The sequence below is a fragment of the Bos taurus genome, chromosome 21, assembly GCF_002263795.3.
Source record: "Bos taurus isolate L1 Dominette 01449 registration number 42190680 breed Hereford chromosome 21, ARS-UCD2.0, whole genome shotgun sequence".
In the NCBI taxonomy this organism is placed as follows: Eukaryota; Metazoa; Chordata; class Mammalia; order Artiodactyla; family Bovidae; genus Bos; species Bos taurus.
This window is the reverse complement of record NC_037348.1, coordinates 47,795,511-47,816,579: the sequence shown is the minus strand read 5'-3', so window position 1 is coordinate 47,816,579 and position 21,069 is coordinate 47,795,511. Positions and strand designations below refer to the sequence as shown.

At 41.0% G+C, this 21,069-nt stretch overlaps 1 protein-coding gene across 5 annotated transcripts in view; it reads right to left on the bottom strand.

Moving 5' to 3' along the window:
- Nucleotides 1-19,214, bottom strand: part of TTC6 (tetratricopeptide repeat domain 6) — a 201,541-nt gene extending 182,327 nt beyond the window's left edge. Inside the window, exons 1-2 of one of the 5 annotated variants that reach the window (XM_024982079.2) lie at nt 19,037-19,214; nt 5,499-6,458 (exon numbers count right to left, since the gene is read on the bottom strand). In XM_024982079.2, coding sequence (XP_024837847.1) covers nt 5,499-6,443 — 945 coding nt within the window. In that variant the 5' untranslated portion in view covers nt 6,444-6,458; nt 19,037-19,214. The other 4 variants (XM_024982078.2, XM_010817188.4, XM_059879345.1 and 1 more) reach the window with 4 other exon arrangements.
- Between the last annotated feature and the right edge of the window lie 1,855 nt (nt 19,215-21,069).

The window sequence follows — 21,069 nt, the reverse complement described above, 5'->3', positions numbered from 1 at the left end:
GTTCAGTTTTTAAAATTTCTCTGAGATTTCCCCACTGATCCATGGATTACTTAGATATTGTTTAAGTTTCCAAGTGTTTGGAGATTTTATTATCAATCTGTTATTAATTTATAGTTTGATTCCATTATAATCAGAGAACACACTCTATATGATGTCAATGCTTTTAAATTCATTAAAGTTCACTTTTATGCACCAGAGATGGTCTTAGTATATGTCCCATGGGCAGTGACAAGAATGTACATTCTGCTACCACTGAGCACAGTGTTTTATAAATGTAGATTAGTTTCTAACGTTTGATGGTAGTGTTGAGTTCATCTGCATTCTTGGGGAATTTCTGTCTAGGGTTTTCTGTCAATTGTTGAAAGAAAGGTGCTGGCATCTTCAACTATAATTGTAGTTTCATCAATTTCTCCTTTTGGTTTTTACTTCACATATTTTTTCAGCTCTGTTGTTTGTTTAACACACATTTAGGATTCCTTTGACTTAATAGATTAACCCTTTTATCATGTTAAAATGCCAACTGTGTCTCTCATCATTTTCTTTGTACTGAAGTCTACTTTATTTGAAATTAATATAGCCACTCTTCTTTCTTTTGAATAATTTGTGCCTGATATTTTTTTCATGCTTTATTTTAAACCTGCCTATATCATCATACCAGAAGTACATTTCTTGTAAAAAAAAAAAAAATATATATATATATATATATATATATACTGGGTTTTATACGGAATCCACTTGCCAATCTCTGCTTTTAATCACTACATTTAGACCACTTACATTTAGTGTAGTTATTGATACATTTGAGTTTGAAGTTACTACTTTTCTTTTCGTTCTCTGTTTTTTGCTTCTGTTTACTTTTTACCTGCCTTCCTATGGGTTACTTAAAATTTCTTAATTCTAGGTTGATTTATATATAGTGGTTGTTGAGTGAATCTCTTTGTATAGATTTTTTGGTCATTGCTCCAGATATTACATTATATATCATAACTTATTTCCATCTACTGGTATTGTTGTTTTCCAATTAGAGTGATGTATAGGACCACTTTAAAATCTTTATCAGAGAATTCTAACATCTTGGTCATCTCAATGTTGGTATCGTCTTTTTTTTTCTTTCAAGTCTAAACACAAAACAAAACTTGAATAAGCAATAATAATGAGTATACTTGGAACAGTGAGAAAAAGAGAGTCTTAGTAAAGAAACAGAATATATAAAGAGGAGCCAAAGAAAAATGTTAGAACTGAAAATTACAGTAATTGAAATAAAACTGTACAAATGCCTCAAATACTGAACGTATGGGACACAGTGGAAAGGATCAGTGATCATGAAGATGAAACAATACTATTTTATCAATCTGAGTAACAGAGACAGTAAACTGGGGGAATAATAGAGCCTCAGGCACTTGTAGGACTACAACAGAAGATCTAATCTTTCTGTCATCAAAGTCCTGCTGCTGCTGCTACTGCTGCTAAGTCGCTTCAGTTGTGTCTGACTCTGTGCAACCCCATAGCCGGCAGCCCACCAGGCTCCCCCGTCCCTAGGATTCTCCAGGCAAGAACACTGGAGTGGGTTGCCATTTCCTTCTCCAATGCATGAAAGTGAAAAGTGAAAGTGAAGTCACTCAGTCGTGTCAACTCTTAGTGACCCCATGGACTGCAGCCTACCAGGCTCCTCCGTCCATGGGAGTTTCCAGGCAAGAGTACTGGAGTGGGGTGCCATTGCCTTCTCAGCATCAAAGTCCTGGAAACTGGGAAAAGCCCGTATGGTGTCCAGTGACACTACAGGGAGGAAGGTAGGATAGCCTCTTTAGTGTTAGGGTTGAAAGTCTTGGCTCTCCACTGACACTATGTCATTAGGGAAGAAATTGGGGTAACCTGTTACAGTCATTCAAGAGTGGAAGTTTAGCTCCCTCCTCAGTCCTGGCTGGCAGAGGAGAGGACAGGGTCATAGGTTTTTCTGTGGTGCTTGACTAGAGTAGCACAGTTATTGTCTAAAAGTTTTGTCTTGCTAGGCTGCTCCTTTCTTGATCCTTAGCTAAAGAGAGCAGGCTTTTGCTGGGGCTTTTTCTGTCTGTACCCACTGGCACATTCTTAGGTTGCCAGTCTCTTTAGCTCTGGTGCAGTAGATCTAAGACAAAAAGAAAACCTAAGAACTTATCACTACATGATCCCTTGGATCCCAAAGTCCCCAGCCAGTCTGCTTCTTTCTACCTTTTGGAGTCTTCTCCTGTTTGTTTGTACCTAGTTTTACTTAGCAGGAAGAAGAGAGAGAAGTATGTCTATTTCATCTTCCCTAAAGTTAAAGCCGGCATAAGTTTTATGATAAAACATTTGCTTGTGAGTTATTTGTTTATAAAGACCTGGGGACACGAACTCCCTCACCTGGGTCATTTTAAGCCATTTCTTCTTTTGAGCTATATGGCCAAAAACAACACACACCACAGAACCAAGGATGGGTTGATTCCTTCATCCTCAATTAACATCTGGAAGGAAGTCTCTAACCTTTATTCAGTCTCATATAATTAGAATGTATTTTGTGAGTGATAATATTGAATTCCTCAGTAAAACAAGCATTTAGGAACTTATAAAATTTCTATCCCTCCTGCCATGGTGTATGCTTACTGTTTAAGCCACCAGTTTTCACCTGGTTGGGAGGATGGGGGGGGCGGGAGGGGTGATTACACCCTTCTACCCCTGGTCTCATTTGGCAACATCTAGAGATATTTCAGTTGTTATGACTTGGTGGTCGGGAGGATGACGAGAGGATCATACTACTGGCATCTACTGGGTAGAGGCCAAGGATAATTCTAAACATCCTACAATTACAGGACAGCCACCCACAATGAAGAATTATTCAAACCAAAAAGTTAAGTGCCAAGGTTGAGAAAACTTGGTTTAGATGTTTGACCTACATTTGACAGCTGAGTTTAATCTTCAGGTATTCTGAGCACCTTCTGGCCTATGTAATTGTTTGTGGAACTCTGAATGCTAGGTCTGGAAGGGCCCTGCCCGAGCTCTAAACAGAGACAGCACATCTTGCCAAGACTGTCTTATCCTTTGACTTTCCCTCAAGGGATTGGCTCCAAATTAAGATGTCTAAAGTGAAGAACCATATCCCTTGCTTATTACGGACAGAACGTTGTTTATATAAACTCCAAACGTTTCGTTTAAAACAAGTGGCCTTATTATAATCTTAAGGATTTTTAGAATCATAATTTAGACACCACTTTTACTTGCATTTTCATTGCTATCCCTCACCTACCCAGTCACAACCATTTCAACAAATCCCCCACTGTTCTCTTCTCACCCTAACAAAAGACCAAAATAATTCAAAGCTCCATCTTCTGGAATTGTTGGGGGTAAGGGGAGATGGGGCACAGAGGCAAAAGTTTAAAAGCAAGAACAACAACTAGCTATACAAAAAATCAATACAATGGAAGGCAGGGATGGGACTAAGACATTTGAAACTGGCCAAGTCTTGAGAGTCCCTTGAACTGCAAGGAGATCAAACCAGTCCATCCTAAAGGAATTCAACTCTGAATATTCATTGGAAGGACCGATGCTGAACCTGAAGCTCCAATATTTTGGCCACCTGATGTGAAGAGCCAACTGACTGGAAAAGACCCTGATAGTGGCAAAGAGTGAGGGCAGGAGGAGAAGGGGACACAGAGAATTAGATGAGTGGATGGCATCACCAAATCAATGAATATGAGTTGAGCAAGCTCTGGGTGATAGTGAAGACAGGGAAGCCTGGCATGCTGCAATCCATGGGGTCACAAAGAGTTGGACATGACTTAGCAACTGAACAACAAAGTCTCATAATGTGGGGCTAGCTAGTGATGCTGACTTCTGACCCTAATCCTCCAAACCACTCTCCTACATAAAGCAATTCTGGTAACTGAAGCACCAGAAAAGGATACACAAGAGAAATGGAATACCAGAAAGAACAGAATTCACTGTCCCGGGGCAAATCATCATTGATACTCTCCCTTCTTATATTCTATTCTATTTGAACCCTTCAAAATGCATTTTCTTTATGGCAAATGGGTTTAAGGATTTAGGAGGGAATCTTCTTCCCTCCTTAAACCCTTGCTCTAAAAGTGTAACTTTCTCCAACTGTATAGGACCTCTGAGCCGGGTTCCAATATAGGCCCCTCTTCACGTCACATGCCTTGATTATGTTACAGAGTTCCTTCTGACAGGGGCGGCAATGAGGCCTTTGTTCTCTCCGTTTGGGCTCTCCAATGTGTGTATCCCTGATTCCTTTTTCTGTTAGATCCACAGAAAACTTTATAAGAAGTACTCATTTTGAAACCGCCTGAACAGTCAGGCTGGTCTTGTTCAGTAACCATAGGGAGGTGTGGATCTTACTTGAAAATATTTGTCCCATTCTGCCTACAAACATTAGGTCAAAGACGACACAGGGGACTCTTGTCCTTACACGTTTTTGTTTCCCTAATGGGCTTTAGAATCACATTCCTTAAATCACAGCCAAGAGTATATTCTGGGCTGAAACTATTTTGAAGACATAATGTGGCAGCAGTATTCTGTGTACTAACAAGAGGTTTGGCGCTGCAGCCAAGAAGAGTAATAGAATCTTCTTCCCTCCTAAGTGTCATTCTAATTACCATTCTCAAAAAACTCCTTTCCTCCTGCCCTCTCTCCCTCTCTCTCTGTGTATATGGGACTCAGACTCCCCTATTATTATTTCTACTTTGAATGTCCCTGTTTAGAACTAAGTCTGTATAATGAACCAGGACCCTATCTAGCTTTGCTCCCTGCCTGGGGACACATCACAATCAACAAACAGGCAGTCCTGGCATGATTCCAGTGTCTTCTCTGGGGTATGACTGGCGGGGGTGGACGCCCAGCTCTGTTCTGCCTTAGTTACTGAACTGGGAGGCAATCCTTTTAAACTCACTAAAGCTAGGAAGCCTCTTATGTAAAACAGGGCTCTTATGGGTATCCACCTGATGGGCTTGTCCTTGGGACAAATAATCACTTATAGTCCATATATATAGCTGAGAAGACCTAGAAAGTAAATTTTTTAAACATATTTTAAGAGAATGATTTTCACTGAAAATGGACCAAAATTCTTATAAATACAGCTTAGTAGTAGTATATTGATCTTCTTAAGGTACAGATTTACTGTTAATAAACTGTACCACCAAAGACCGAGTCTTTCATATAAAACATCAACCAAATCAATACTAAATAATCACAAAGACTTTGAAAGGAAAGGTTACCAGTTATGTATTACTCGGGTCAAAGAACTAATGTTCTTTGTACCAGTTTCTGAAATACCCTCTCCATTATTTTCACTTTTTTAAAAGGATATACTCCCTTGATGGAAAATTCAAAGACCCTGATTAACACCCGAACACTTTGTCTAGCTTTTCGAGCTTGTCTAGCTTAGAACACACGATATGCACGATTTTATGTCTGAATCCTGAAATGAAATTTATCCAGAAGAAATATGACCCCTATTCTGGATCACCTACTTCCATTTTAATGTCGTAGTTCTGCCCAAGGACGCTCTGGATGAGCTCTTTGATGGTCTGGTCGGAGGCCAGCTGGGCCTCGGACTGCAGCGAGGCGATGATCTCCTCGATGGACTTGGGGATCGCACGCACTGGCGGCGGGGCCTGCAGGGTGGCCTCCCGGGAGTCGCTCGGCGGGGTGCTCTCGCGGTCGGTTTTGGAAGCGGACCCGGGGGCTTCCCGCGACTCGCCACCCGAGTCCTCGTGCAGGAAGCGGGTGTTAATCCTCACTCTCTTCCGCCGGCCGGCCGCCTCCACGTCTCCCTCGTCGCTGGAAAAGGAGTCGGGCAGCCTCTCTCTGGCCTGGCCGACCTCGGCGAGCTGAGCTGGCTCCAGGCTGACCACGCGCCCCCGGGCCAGGTCGAGCACGGGCTTGGAGTCCGCCGGCGGGGGGCTCCTGGAGCCCCGGTGCGCCCGGGCCCTCCCCGTGGGCACGCGCGGCGGCATCAGGACCACTGGTCTGGACGTGCCAGCCCTGGGCGCGATGACCGGCGGCTGCTGGGGCCGGTGCCGGAGGAACGCGGAGCTCCGCAAGTAAAAGTCCTGGGGGCGGAAGGGCCGGCCCTTCCCGGGAGCGGCCACCTCCCTCGGGCCCGGGGGCCGCGGGGCGCCTCGGGGCACCGGCTGCGGGAGGGTCCCAGTTGGGCGCGCACGACCTTTAACCCGAGGGGAGCCTGCTGGTTTTGGGGATCCGACGCGGGAAGCGCTCCCCTTCGTCGCATACCGGGCCGGGCTGGGGACCCGGAGACCAAAGACGGGGATTTCATCCACAGCTGGCTTGGCAGCCAACTTCTCCTTGATTCGGAGAAATTCCTTTTTGGTCTCCTTGCGAACCTTCTCCAGCTCTTTAAAGATGTACGATTCTTCTTTGTATTTCAGTCCAAAGTGCTTTGAAATCGTGGACATCTTGACTGATTTGTCCTGTGAAATAACAATAAATTTATATTTATACATACCTACATACATGAAAACTAATATTGATGAATAAAATTCCAGTTCTAAAAAGCTTCTCATGGTGGAACGCTCACTGTGCTTAACTGAGGCACCAGTGGGCTGCATTCATTTATATCATTTTAAATCTACTATTTAAATGATTTACTACTAAATCCATAATGATACTACTAAAATGATCTTCTATCATTTTTAATATATCATTTTAAACTACTGGCCTTTTCACAGTAACAATGAAAAACTTTTAGTAAATTTTTACAGTGAAGATTTTCTGAAACTTCTATTGAGTGTATTTTAGTACTTCTCTCAACAGTACTGTAGTCTCCCACTTCCAGGCAAAAGGGACCACACTCCACACAGGCATAGTAAACCTAAAGTAATCCTGCCAAGAAGAGAGATCAGAGGTCAGCAGTAGCCTGGATCCTTCTTGCAAGCATGCTTTTCAATTTCTCTGAGCTTTTCAGAAATATTAATTCATAGCCAACGGTTTTAAATTGAGAGATTTTCATATAAAAATGCAGATTTGCAGTTTCTCTGGGGGGGGGGGGGATAAAACGAAGGCTCTGGCAATGCAAGGGCCAACCCCTACTCTTGGGGCAGGACAACAATTTCCCTTTCCCTTCTCCAGCTGGTCCGTGGTGTCTCCATTTCTCACCCAGCCCACTTGCCTCTACCTTTGACAGGAAACAGAGCAGGTGTAGGAAGGACAAGAGGTGATCAGCCACAAGCTAGGCTGCAGTGAGGTCGGGAGGCCTTGAATGCCAGGTGTTTGTACTTTTTCTGTGGTCTACTGGAAACTATTCAAAAACATTTAACAGCAAAGTGGCTTGATAGGATCTAGGGCTTGGGGTGGGAGAAAGACGAAAGAGAGAGAGGGCATGTAAAAGTAGGTAAGGCAAAGAGTCGGACACGACTGAGCGACTGAACTGAACTAAAGGCCTAGTTTTGATAACAGAGCAGAGTGAAAAGACTCTATAAGGTAAAACTGGTAGGATCTGGCCAATGACTGGGAATAAATAAAATAGCAACTTTGAATCACTTTGATAAAGTCTGGGTCATAACCAAGTGTGTAATAAAGCTGTTGCTATTCACTGAACTTTACACTTAAAAATGGTTTAAGATGGTAAATTTTATGTCAGGTATATTATCACAATTTAAAAAAAAAGTATGCTATTCAGCAGAGCCAGCCATCTATGATTACAGGTGAATTTTCCGATCTTGAGAGCTCTGAGATCATTACCAAAAGCCAGGATAACAAGAAATACAAACACAGAAGGGCTGATGACATTCTTTGGTCCTCTCACAGTTGGGAGGTGGGAAGAGTGGGAGCAATCAGAGAGCTGGGAAAATGAGAAGTTTCCACAGAAGCCAAGGAGAGGAGAGTGTCAAGAAATAAGAGTAAAACAATGAAATAAAAGCAGAAAATAATAAAGAAACTAATTGATTTCTTAGAAAACCCAAGGCCAAGGTTCTTTGACAATACAAAAATAAAGCAAAAATACCTCAGGAATACCATCATTACTTGCAAATGTGATTATTTACATAGAAAATCTAAGCACTAAAGAACTATTTAGAATTATAATTGAGGTCTGCAAGGTATTTAAATTTTTAAAATTTATACAAAAAAAAATCTTCCTTTATACCAAAAGCATGATGGCAAAATTCCATGTATAATTTATGTGAAGGAGTAAATATCTAGGAATAAACATAAGGAATGTGCTGAAACTGCATGAATGAAATGTTTTAATTTTAACTGAAGGACATAAAGGAAAGACTCCACTAAGTAGGCAGTTAATATTCCTTGCTTCAGTTTAGTTCAGTTCAGTTCAGTCGCTCAGTCATGTCCGACTCTGCGACCCCATGAATTGCAGCGCACCAGGCCTCCCTGTCCATCACCAACTCCCGGAGTTCACTCAAATTCACGTCCATTGAGTCAGTGATGCCATCCAGCCATCTCATCCTCTGTCATCCCCTTCTCCTCTTGCCCCCAATCCCTCCCAGCATTAGAGTCTTTTCCAATGAGTCAACTCTTTGCATGAGGTGGCCAAAGTACTGGAGTTTCAGCTTTAGCATAAGAACACCCAGGACCAATCTCCTTTAGAATGCACTGGTTGGATCTCTTTGCAGTCCAAGGGACTCTCAAGAGTCTTCTCCAACACCACAGTTCAAAAGCATCAATTCTTCTTCAGCACTCAGCTTTCTTCACAGTCCAACTCTCACATCCATACATGACCACTGGAAAAACCATAGTCTTGACTAGACGGACCTTTGTTGGCAAAGTAATGTCTCTGCTTTTCAATATGCCATATAGGTTGGTCATAACTTTCCTTCCAAGGAGTAAGCGTCTTTTAATTTCATGGCTGCAATCACCACCTACAGTGATTTTGGTATTCCTTGGTAAAAAGACCAAATATTTTCATTTTATCAGATCTTCCCAAAACACTGTACTGGTTTAATCCCATCATAAACAAAACCGAAACATGATATTTTGAAATTTGAAAACTAATTCTGGATTTATTTGAAGTAATAAACAGGATAGATTGGCCACAATTTTGGAAAGAGAAATGAGGGAGTGTTGTCCAACAAGATAATTAAAAACTCATATGGATGTAAGAATTAAAATAGAAACACTGCTGATAAAATCAATATGTAGACTGAGTGAGCAAAATAATTAAGAATAATGTGGGTAATATTATAATGGCAGCATTAAATTGATGATAAAAGAAGAATCATTCAATAGATTGTGCTGAGACAATTGGTTGACTATGGGGAGGGCGGGTAAGGGGGTTTATCTCATTTTATGCCAAAATATAATGGGCTTCCCTGATGGCTTAGACTGTGAGGAATCCGCCTGCAATGTAGGAGACCTGGGTTCAATCCTCAGACTAGGAAGACCCCCTGGAGAAGGAAATGGTTATCCATTCCAGTAGTCTTGCCTGGAGAATTTCATGGACAAGGAGCCTGGCTGGGTTTAGTCCACGTGGTCCCAAAAAGTCTGACATGACTAACACTTTCACTTTTTCATTTTTCACAATGGACTTAAGACAAATTTGGAAAGAAACATTTTCTTATCTTACTTTGCATTTCTTTGCTTACAAAGTATGCACATTTCTTGGTTGTTTCTTTTATATCAGCTCATAAAAGGGTTATTTTTATAATTAGATTTCTTCATTTATCATGCAGTCTGGGCTATATGAGAATATGCCAAAGCTGTATATTGTCACCCTGCTTATTTAACTGGTACTCAGAGTACACATCTGAAATGCCAGGCTGGATGAAGCACAAGCTGGAATCAAGATTGGCGGGAGAATGAATATCAATAACCTCAGATACGCAGATGACACCACCCTTATGGCAGAAAGCGAAGCAGAACTAAAGAGCCTCTTGATGAAAGTGTGAGTGAAAAAATTGGCTTAAAACTCAAAATTCAGAAAACGAAGATCATGGCATCTGGTCCCATCACTTCATGGCAAACAGATGGGGAAACAATGGAAATGGTGAGAGACTATTTTGGGGGGCTCAAAAATCACTGCAGATGGTGACTGTAGCCATGAAATTAAAAGACACTTGCTCCTTGGAAGAAAAGCTATGACCAACCTAGACAGCATATTAGAAAGCAGAGACGTTACTTTAACAACAAAGGTCCATCTAGTCAAAGCTATGGTTTTTCCAATAGCCATGTATGGATGTGAGAGTTGGACTATAAAGAAAGCTGAGCACCAAAGAATTGATGCTTTTGAACTGTGGTGTTGGAGAAGACTCTTGAGAGTCCCTTGGACTGCAAGGAGATCCAGCCAGTAAATCCTAAAGGAAATTAATCCTGAATATTCATTGGAAGGACTGATGCTGAAGCTGAAGCTTCAATACTTTGGCCACCTGATGCAAAGAACTGACTCATTTGAAAAGACCCTGATGCTAGGAAAGATTGAAGGTGGGAGAAGGGGACGACAGAAGATGAGATGGTTGGATGGGTTGGATAGCATCACCAATGTGATGGACATGAGTTTGAGCAAGCTCCAGGAGTTGGCGATGGACAGGGTTCCCTGGCGTGCTGCAGTCCATGAGGTCGCAAAGAGTCGGACACAACTGAGCGACTGAACTGAATGGGTTATATGAAGAAAACATCCTATTTAGCCTCTAGATATAGCCATATTGCTTTTAATCACTTAAATTGTCACTGCTGGTTCTCAAATCCAAGACCCTGCTATATGACAGAGCTCTCATTTCAGAATCAGTAGGCTTGCTTTCTCCACCCAGTTCCACCACTGACTACACCTTGGACAATTTAATCCTATCAGTAACAAGATTTCTTATTAAAAATGAAAATAATAATCTGTTGCCTCTTTTTCAAGCCATAGAATATGAACATTAGAAATGACTTCTAAAGCCCTTAAGGAAGTTTCCTTATTTAAAAAATTCTGTATAACCTCCCTCATAGTATTGTGGCTGTTTACTGTTTGCACAGGTGGTAATATGCTCATCCTGACACCATCTGCATTTCTTCCCACAAAAGACTGAAAGGTAGTAACTGGAACAGAGCACAGACCAGAAAGACATTAGTACCTGATGGGAATCTGATTTGACTCTCTCAACTGCACTTCCCTTTTATTTCTTAGTTCCTGCTTTGTATTCCTTTCCAACTTCTCTCAGGCCCTAGGTTTGCTATTGAAGTTTAACAAGTGGTCATTGTTTAACATTTCTCAGTACCCTCCCTAGAGTTCCGCATGGGAAAGTTGTTCTTTATATGTAAAAATGAAACAGTGGGAAATGGAACTTCTATTGTGTTTTCAAGGTGGTATCCCAATGCAAATGGGCCAGGCCATCAAACCCAGTGCTTTCATAGCCCCCATCCACCCCTTAACACTACAAAATATGTAAAATGATTTTTAAACATCCAATCTCAGGGGAAAACAACAGGTTCTCTTTTTTTGCTAGCAATTTATTTTTTAAAAAAGAGCCTAGTTCTGATTTGGAAATGCTCAAGGAAAAATAATGTCGCTGTCCCCAAAGAAGGAAGTATTAAAATTAACATACAGTGTCACACCTGCTGCTCACAATCCAGGTTGACTGTTTACGCTACCCTTTGAATGGGACAGAATGAGCAGTAATTTCATCGTCCTCTTCCTTCCCAGGTTTTGAAAACTCTGCCTTTTCCTTACTCCTCTACCAGGATGTTCAATGCCTGAGCAGTGACGCAGTCAGAGAGGCCAAGGGCCAGTCTTCTCTCCTTTCCCACAAAGTCGGTCAGACATAAAAAGTAAGCTCCCAGCCCAAAAGAGCTAAAGGCCCAGGGAGGGCTGCCTGCATGAATTCTCTAGATTCTGAGACAGGCTGCTTTCTGGTTCTTGCAGGTTTGGTTGTTCCTCCTGTTAGAACAGAAGATTCACAACTCTGCTCTAGACTCTAAAGCAGAAATAAATAAAGCAGACTACCAGATGACTTGGTTCCAAGCCACATGAACACTTCACACAGGGCAAGGAGTCTTAGTCCAGCAGAGTATTACCTGGGGAACTGAGCCAAAGCTCCAGCTGGTTATTGGAATTTCTTGTGCTTGACCACCTCCTACAAATAGTCACCTATATATCAGTATCTCGGTGGGAACAGTGACCCATAAGGATAAGATTCATAGCCAAATGTCTCAATTCAGTTCCTAAATTTCACACCAACATCAACTCACAATACACAGCACCAAAGTTCCAAAAGAAATGGCCAAAGACAGCCTATCTCATCTAGTAAAATCTTCAGTATTGCAAGGAACATAAAAGTATTCTGAAAATCACATTGGCTTTTGAAATATCACTGGTAGAAATGAGATCTGTCTGCCCACTGATAATTTATTAAAAAGTCCAAAAGGAAATATACAAATATTTTAATGATTTTTCTAAGAAATGGGATAATAGCAATTTTTTCTATTATCCCACACTTTCTATAATACATGCTTTCCTGCCTTTAATCCTAGTAATATCAATAATAATAACTGACACATATCATGCTGGTTAAAAATGATAGAGAAAATAGAGAAACGCTGTCTTCAAGCTCCAAAAAGATGTTTTTCTAAACTATTCAGAGGCTTCTCTGGTAGCTTAGCTGGTAAAGAATCTGCCTGCAATGCAGGAGACCCAGGTTTGAGTCCTGAGTGGGGAAGATCCCCTGAGAAGGGAAAGGCTACCCACTCCAGTATTCTTAGGCTCACAGAAATTTCAGTAACTATAAAAGCTTAACTTAGTTAACTCTTTATAACCAGTACCTAGAGTATGTCCATACCCCTTGTGAATACTCATACATACATAGAAAATATATATATACATAAATACATAATAGGTAATAGAACAGCTAAAAGCTCTTTCTGCCTGTTTTTCCTCTCCATGTTTTATCTTTTCTTGCTAGACTTCTGGCCAGAAGAATTAGAGAAAAGAGTCCAGACAACAACCACCACTGTGGAGTGAGAGAGAAATTCCAGAGGAAAGAGAGTCAGAGAAGTTAATCTCCGATTCTGTGTCTAAACCCCATACAAGTCTAGACTGACCTCAGAACCATGCACATGTCGGACAAACTCAAAGCTCAATAACAGTTACTAGAACATATTGTGCTGATTAAAAATCATATAGGAAATAGAAGCAAAGGCTTAAAGAGCTGAACTGAGAATTAGCTGAACTTAACCTCCAATCACAGAGAATGAAATAGAGCTTACAGTGAGTCTAACCTGGTAAATTTCCTTTTTTTGGTTTAAGCATTTAAGCTGTACTTTTCCCTCTAAACAATGCATTAGCTGTATCCCACACATTTTGAGGAGAAAGCAATGGCACTCCACTCCAGTACTCTTGCCTAGAAAATCCCATGGACAGAGGAGCCTGCTGGCTGCAGTCCATGGGGTCACTAGGAGTCGGACACGACTGAGCGACTTCACTTTTACTTTCACTTTTATGCATTGGAGAAGGAAATGGCAACCCACTCCAGTGTTCTTGCCTGGAGAATCCCAGGGATGGCGGAGGCCTGGTGGGACTGCCATCTATGGGGTCGCACAGAGTCGGACACGACTGAAGCGACTTAGCAGCCAGCAGCAGCAGCAGCAGCACACATTTTGATATGTTGTATTTTCACTATTATTTAATCTAAAATGTTTTCTAAATGAAAATTAAATGAAGTGAGAAAAGTAAATGAAGATGAAAAATGAAATGAAAAAATGAAAAAAATAAACCTTCTTCAGAGAGCTACAACAGAACCCAGAGTTTACACAAACATTCACAGTGTCCAGGATATAACAAGAAAATACTTTGCATAAAAAGATCCAGGAAAATGTGACCCAATGTCAAGGGCAAAGATAATTAACTGATGCCAGTCCAGAGATGACACAGAGGTTGAAATTATTAAACAAGGACTTTATAGCAACTATTATAGCTATACTCAATGAAGTAAAGGAAAATATGTTAAAGAGGAATAAAAAGCAAAATCTTAGAAGAGAAATAAATAGAAATTTTATATATGAAAAAATATAACATTGTCAATAAAAATTTGACTAGTGGAGTAGGGATGTTAAAGAAAGAGTCAGTAAACTAGAAGATAAATTAACAGAAATTATCCAATATTTAAAAGAGAGAGAAAAAGTTTTGAGAAAAAGAAGTCCTCAGAACCTTGTGAGAAAATATCAAAAGCTCTAACACATGGATTATTGGTAGCGCAAAAGGAGGGAGGAGAATGGGGTGGAAAGCTATTTGAAGAAATGATGTCTGCAAACATCCAAAATTTGGAGAAATACATACATTTATAGATTCAAAAGTTTATAACAAAGAGGCTTTCATTATTCCAAACTAGATAAAGAAAATTACATGTAAGCTGCTGGAAACCAAACACAAACATAAAATACTGAAGGAAACAGAAAAACAACACATTAATTAAGGGAAATAATTCAAATGACCATGAACTTCCCACGAAACACCTCTGAGACCGCAGGAAAGTGAAACAAGATTCGTAACATGCCAAAAGACAAAAAAAAGTGCCAACCCAGAATTAGATATCTAGCAAGTATATTCTTTAAAAAAAAAAATGAAGACACAACTAAAATACAGGAAAACTAGGAGAATAACTCACCAGCAGACTAAAACTGTAACAAATGCTAAAGACAGTTTTAGACTGAAGGAAAATTGTATCAGTGGAAAATCAAATTCTTCAGGAATGAATGAAGATCAGAAATGGCAAATATCTGTGTATATTTAACAAGCCATCTTTGTATAAATATTGCAACATTGTCTTGTGGAGTATCTGTATACACAGATGTAATGCATATGCCAACACTAAAGAGACTGGAATGGGGGTGGGTAAGGGAACTGTGGGGCTTCCTCGTGGCTCACACCATAAAGAATCTGCCTGCAATGCAAGAGACCCAGGTTCAATCCCTGGGTTGGGAAGATCCCTTGGAGAAGGGAATGGCTACCCACCCAGCATTCTTGCCTGGAGAATTCCATGGGCAGAGGAGCCTGGTGGGCTTCAGTCTATAGGGTCACCAAAAATCAGACACCACTGAGCAGCTAATTAGGGAACTATGGCTGTTAATATTTCTGCACTTTATGTGAACTAGTTCAATATTAACTCTAGACCATGAAATATTAAGGGTATATATTGTAATTCCTTGTTGTTGTTGAGTCACTAAGCATGTCTGACTCTGCAACCCCATGAACTGCTGCACGCTAGGCTTCCCTATTCTTCACTGTCTCCCGGAGTTTGCTCAAACTCATGTCCATTGAGTCAGTGATGCCATCCAACCATCTCATCCTCTGTTGCCCCTTTCTCCTCCTGCCCTCAATCTTTTCTAGCATCAGGTGGCCACAGTATTGTAACTCCTAGAGAAACACTTTTTTTTTTTTTGGCCACACTGTATGACTTGCAGGATCTTAGTTCTCTGATCAGGGACTAAACCCAGGCCACCCCAGTGAAAAGGTGGAGTCCTAACTGCTGGACCACCAGAGAATTCCCGCAAGATACATTGTTTTAAAGTAATACAAAAAGGTGTAATAAAAAGTTAATAAATAATAAAACAATACAAAAAAATTATTGAAATCATAGGAAACATTTTAGACTAAGTAATAATAAAAATACAGTATATCAATGTGTGGGACACAGCTAAAGCACTGATTAGAAGGAAAAGTACAGTTTAAATGCTTAAATCAAAAAGAAAAATAGGTCTAAAATCAATCACCTAAGTTTCTACTTTAAGAATCTAGAAAAAGAGCAGTAAAGTATACACAAAGTAAACAGAAGAATGTAAGTACAAAGACATATATCAATCAAATAATAGAAGCCAGAAAATAATTGAGAAAATTAAGAAAACCAAGAGCTGGTTCTTAAAAAAAAAATCAATAAAATTTTTATCACCCCCTAGCTAGACCATCCAAAAACAAAAGAGAACAAAATCACCTATAAAAGGAATGAAAAGAGGATGTTCACAACAGATCTTAGAGATAGTAAAGGATGATAAGAGAGTATGATAACTTTATGCCAATAATTAAGATGAAGTGGGTTAATCTCTGAAAACTACAATTTACCAAAATTAAAGAAACAGAATATCTGAATAGTTAAGAAAATCTGAATTAATATATTTTTTATCAAAAATCTTACCACAAAGAAATTTCCAGGCCCAGATGGTTCTCTCAAACCCCACTCATGAAAGAAATAACATCAGTCTTATACAAATATTTTCAGAAAAGAGAGGAAGGAACTCATTTTTTGAGATTTACATAATCCTACTACGAAATCTGACAAAGACATTCTTTTAAAAAAGGAAAATTACATAAATATCCCTCATAAACACAGATGCAAAATTTTTAAATAAAAAAGCAGATAAATCCAAAAATATATTTTTGAAAAGAATAATATATCCTAACCACATAGTTTACCCCAGAGTTGAAAAGTTGATTTAACATTAAAAATCAATATATTTCACAACATTAACAAAGTAAAGGAGAAAAAAATTGATCATTTAAATAGATAACGGAAAATCACAAGACAAAATTCAACACTTTTTGTGATAAAAATAAATAACTCTAGGAAAGCTATGAAGCATAGTGAACATTCTCAATCTGATTAAGAGAAATTTTTTAAAAACTTGCAGCTAATATTTTATTTTTGCTTTCCCCCTAAAATTGCTGCTGCTGCTAAGTCACTTCAGTCGGGTCTGACTCTGTGTGACTCCATAGACGGCAGCCCACCAGGCTCCCCCGTCCCTGGGATTCTCCAGGCAAGAACACTGGAGTGGGTTGCCATTCCTTCTCCAATGCATGAAAGTGAAAAGTGAAAGTGAAGTCGCTCAGTCGCGTCCGACTCCTAGCGACCCCATGGACTGCAGCCCACCAGGCTCCTCCATCCATGGGATTTGCCAGGCAAGAGTACTGGAGTGGGTTGCCATTGCCTTCTCTGCCCTAAAACTGAAAGCGAGGCAAAAATGCCTCAACTCTTACTGTATCTATTCAACGTTGTATTGGGGGTACCTGCCATTACAACATGGCAGGGAAAAGAAATAAAAACTAAAAAGGAGGGACCTCCCAGGTGGTCCAGTGGCTAGGAATCTGCCTGGCAATGCAGGGGATGCAGGTTTGATCCCTGGTTGGGGAACTAAGATCCCTCAGTGCCAGCGGAGCAACTAAGCTAGTGCACTGCAACTACTGAGCCCACACGTCTGGAGCACGCATGCCACAACTACAGAATCCATGCAAAAGATCGCAAATGAGGCAGGGAAGATTCTGCATGCCACAAGTAAGACAACACCGCCAAAATCAGTCAATAAATATTTTTTTAAAAAACTAAAAAGGAAAAAGGAGAACTGTCCCTATTTGCAGATGATGTGATTTCAATGTTAAGAATCTCAAGAAATCCACAAAACAATTACTAGTACTAATGAATGAATTATCTAGGTTGTACAATACAAGGTTAATATACAAACTCAGTAGCATTTTTATATCCTAACATCAAACAATTGGGAAAAAACACATAAAGTATTTAGGAGTTAATCTAACAAAATATGTCCAAAGTCTCTACACTGAAAATTACAAAACACTGCTAAGATTAATTAACATAAATTTAGGGACCATATTCATAAACTGCAAGACTATTGTTAAAATGGTAATTCTCCCCAAATAGATCTATAGATTTCATGCCTTCCCAATCAAAATTACAGCAGACTTTTTTTTTCTAGAAATTACAAGCTTATTCTAAATTGTATTCACAAATTCAAATGTTTTAAAATAGCTAAATTGATTTTTTAAAAGAAAAAGGTAGACTTAACACTACTCAGTTTCAAAACTTACTATTTACTACAGTAATGAAGACAATGCCTGCATGCTAAGTCCCTTCAGTTATGTCCGACTCTGTGCAACCCTGTGGGCTGTAGCCTGCCAGACTCCTCTGTCCATGGAATTCTCCAGGCAAGAATACTGGAGTGGGTTGCCGTTCCAGCCTCCAGGGGATCTTTCCCACCCAGGGATCAAACCCTGGACTCTTGACGTCTCCTGCATTGGCAGGTGAGTTCTTTACCACCAGCGCCACCTGGGAAGCTCAATCACGACAAAGGCCATAGCAAATCATTATGCTGAGTAAAGGAACCCAGACACAATGGATGCTTCCATTTATATAAACTAGTAGAAAATGTAACTGCTTCTACGATATTACACAGCAGATCAGTAGTTGAAGGTGGTGGGAGAGGGTGAGTGCAGGGCTAGATAGCAAAGGCAGCAGAGATATGAAAAAGGTTCCGTTATCTTGATTGCAGGAATTGCTTGAAAAGTGTTCGCAGCTATCAAAACTCATCAAACTGTACACCTGAACATTATAAAAACCATACGTTCCGTACATCTTAGTGAATACAAATTATATCTCTATGAAGCTGTAAATAGGAAAAAACATGTTAAATTTACATTTGAATGCTTAAAATAAAAAGAATTATTATATTTCTTCGGATCCTTGCAGTGCTAGTCCACAGCAGATTGTGGATCTGTGGCCTTCAGTACCGAATAATTCTCAGAGTAATCCTAGAGTGTCCCACTGCCTATCGAAGAATTTTAGGGTCAAACTCAGTAAGAGCTCCCTATTCCGAAATTAGACACACTGACCTAAGTGGGGAAGGTCACCAAAGGAGGTGTGTAAGGTTTGTCCCAAACAAGCAGCCCCTGTCAAGGGATAGCAGAAAAGGTCAAGGAATTGGAAGTTAAATTCCTCTATTGTGACCTTTCAGCCTCCCCCTAACCCCTCCGATTCATCCCCCACCCCACCCCCCACTCCTGCTTTTTGCCTTCCTAGCTCTTCCTATTTCCCCCACAGTTGGTCATCATAATCTATCTATTATTCCCTCCCACTAGATTTTCACTCCTCCCAGATCCTCCTTGACTCGTGCTCCCAGCCTCAAGCCCTTCTCCAACCTCAACTCTTTTCCGCCCAGATTTTCCTGGAGATTAGCGGGGCGGAACAGAGGTGACAACTGCTCCGCCAAAATAACGCAGCCATTCCTTCTCAAAGCCTCCCAAACCAAGTTCCCCGCGCCCCAGTCCGCGTCCTCCTCTCACCCGCCTCCCGGGAGGCCTCTGCTCCTACTCATGTGACGGAGAAGCTGGCCGGCCGACCCCGCGGCCCAGTCTCCAACCGGCCTTTCAGGGACTCAGCGGCCGGCGGACTCGCACAGCTGGCCGTCAGAACGCGCGTCGTCGCCTAGCAACAAGCCAAGCGCTACTCCCTCCGGTACCCGTCTCCGCCCCCGCCCCCTCCCCCTGGTCCTGGACCTGAAGGATTGGATTCATCTGCACTGCGGGCGCCCACTCGCGGATTCTGCCTCGGAGAACCAGCTTTAGGACCGCTTTGGAGTGTGAGCACAAACGCTTGAGACCGCATCTCCCCGGAGATTCCAAAGAGCTTCCTGGACTAGAGTCTTCTAGACCGCCAATTTTGCTCAATTTAACCCACTTGCTTTCTTGGCACTCTGGTTATTTCTACATTTTAATGAATAATACTGGACTACAAAACTTGAAGCTTTCTTTTCTTTTTTTCAAGGGTTTTTAAGCTGTATGTCTACACTACATAGGGGCTTCCCTGGTGGCTCAGTGGTAAAGAATCCACCTGTCAATGCAGGAGACCAGGAGACAAAGATTCGATCCCTGGGTTGGGAAGATCCCCTGGACAAGGCCATGACTACCCACTCCAGTATTCTTGCCTAGTGAATCCCATGGACAGAGAAGCCTGGTGAGCTACAGTACATGGGGCCGCAGAGTCGGACACGACTGAGCGACTTCACTTTTATTCATTAAATGCAATGCTATACTTGAAAGAAATAAAGAAAGATCTGTGGGGAATATATACATAAATCTCTAACTAATGTTATGTTGAACTATGAAACTATACCCAAAAGAATACATACCATACAATTCCATTTATATAAAGTTTAAAACCCAAGCCAGCAAAAACTATAGTGCTATGGATGCAGGCTCAGCAGATATACTACAAATAAACACAAGAAAGTAACAACCATAAGTCAAGATAGTAATCATCCCAGGAGAGAAGAAGGTGATGGTGAGTGGATGGACAGTGAAGAATCATGAGGTGCTAACACTGTTCTAGTTTTTAACGTTGGTGATGGCTGTTTGAGTTTTTTTCTTTAGAAAAGCTATTCTCTGTTTTGCTCATTTTCCTGTGTTTATGTCATCATTGTTTAAAAAGGCAAAAAGAAAAACCACTAAATGAAACCATGGAGATGATAGTGCTTTGCTCAATCTGGCACTTAGCAGGCCCTTAAAAATGTTTATTTTATATTCCTCTACTCTCCACCATGACAAACCTAAATAGCATTTTATAAAGTAGAGACATCACTTTGCCAACAAAGCTCCATATACTATACCAAGCCATGGTTTCTCCAGTAGTCATGTACGGATGTGAGAGTTGGGCCATAAAGAAAGCTGAGCACCAAAGAATTGATGCTTCCAAACTGTGGTGCTGGAGAAGACTCTTGAGAGTCCCTTGAACTACAGTGAGATCAAACCAGTTAATCTTCAAGGAAATCAACCCTGAATATTCATTGAAAGGACTGATGCTGAAGCTGAAACTCTAATACTTTGGCCACTTGATGTGAAGAGCCAACTCACTGGAAAAGACCCTGATGCTGGGAAAGACTGAGGGCAGGAGGAGAAGGGGTCGACAGAGGGTGAGATGGTTGGATGGCATTACCGGCTCAATGGACATGAGTTTGAGCAAACTGCAGGAGATGGTGAAGGACAGGGAAACCTGGTGTGCTGCAGTCCATGAGGTCGAAAGTAGTCGGACTCGACTTAGCAACTGAACAGCAGCAATAACTCTCTACCAACCTGTCTTTCTCCAAATACCCAAGCAACTAATAAGTGAGATCGAGAAAGTGGCAGATAAAACCTTCTGGAAGTCCTCCATGAGACTCCAGATGCTGGAAGCAGGAAGCATGCTTTCCAGCTGTTTTATGCTTTCCAAGAATGCTGCTGCTGCTGGTGCTGGTGCTGGTGCTACACATTCCCTGGTGCTGGGTCTTAGAGCAGCCCGGCTGAGGAGGTGGATACACTCAGGCATCTCAGTGAGGCCTCCC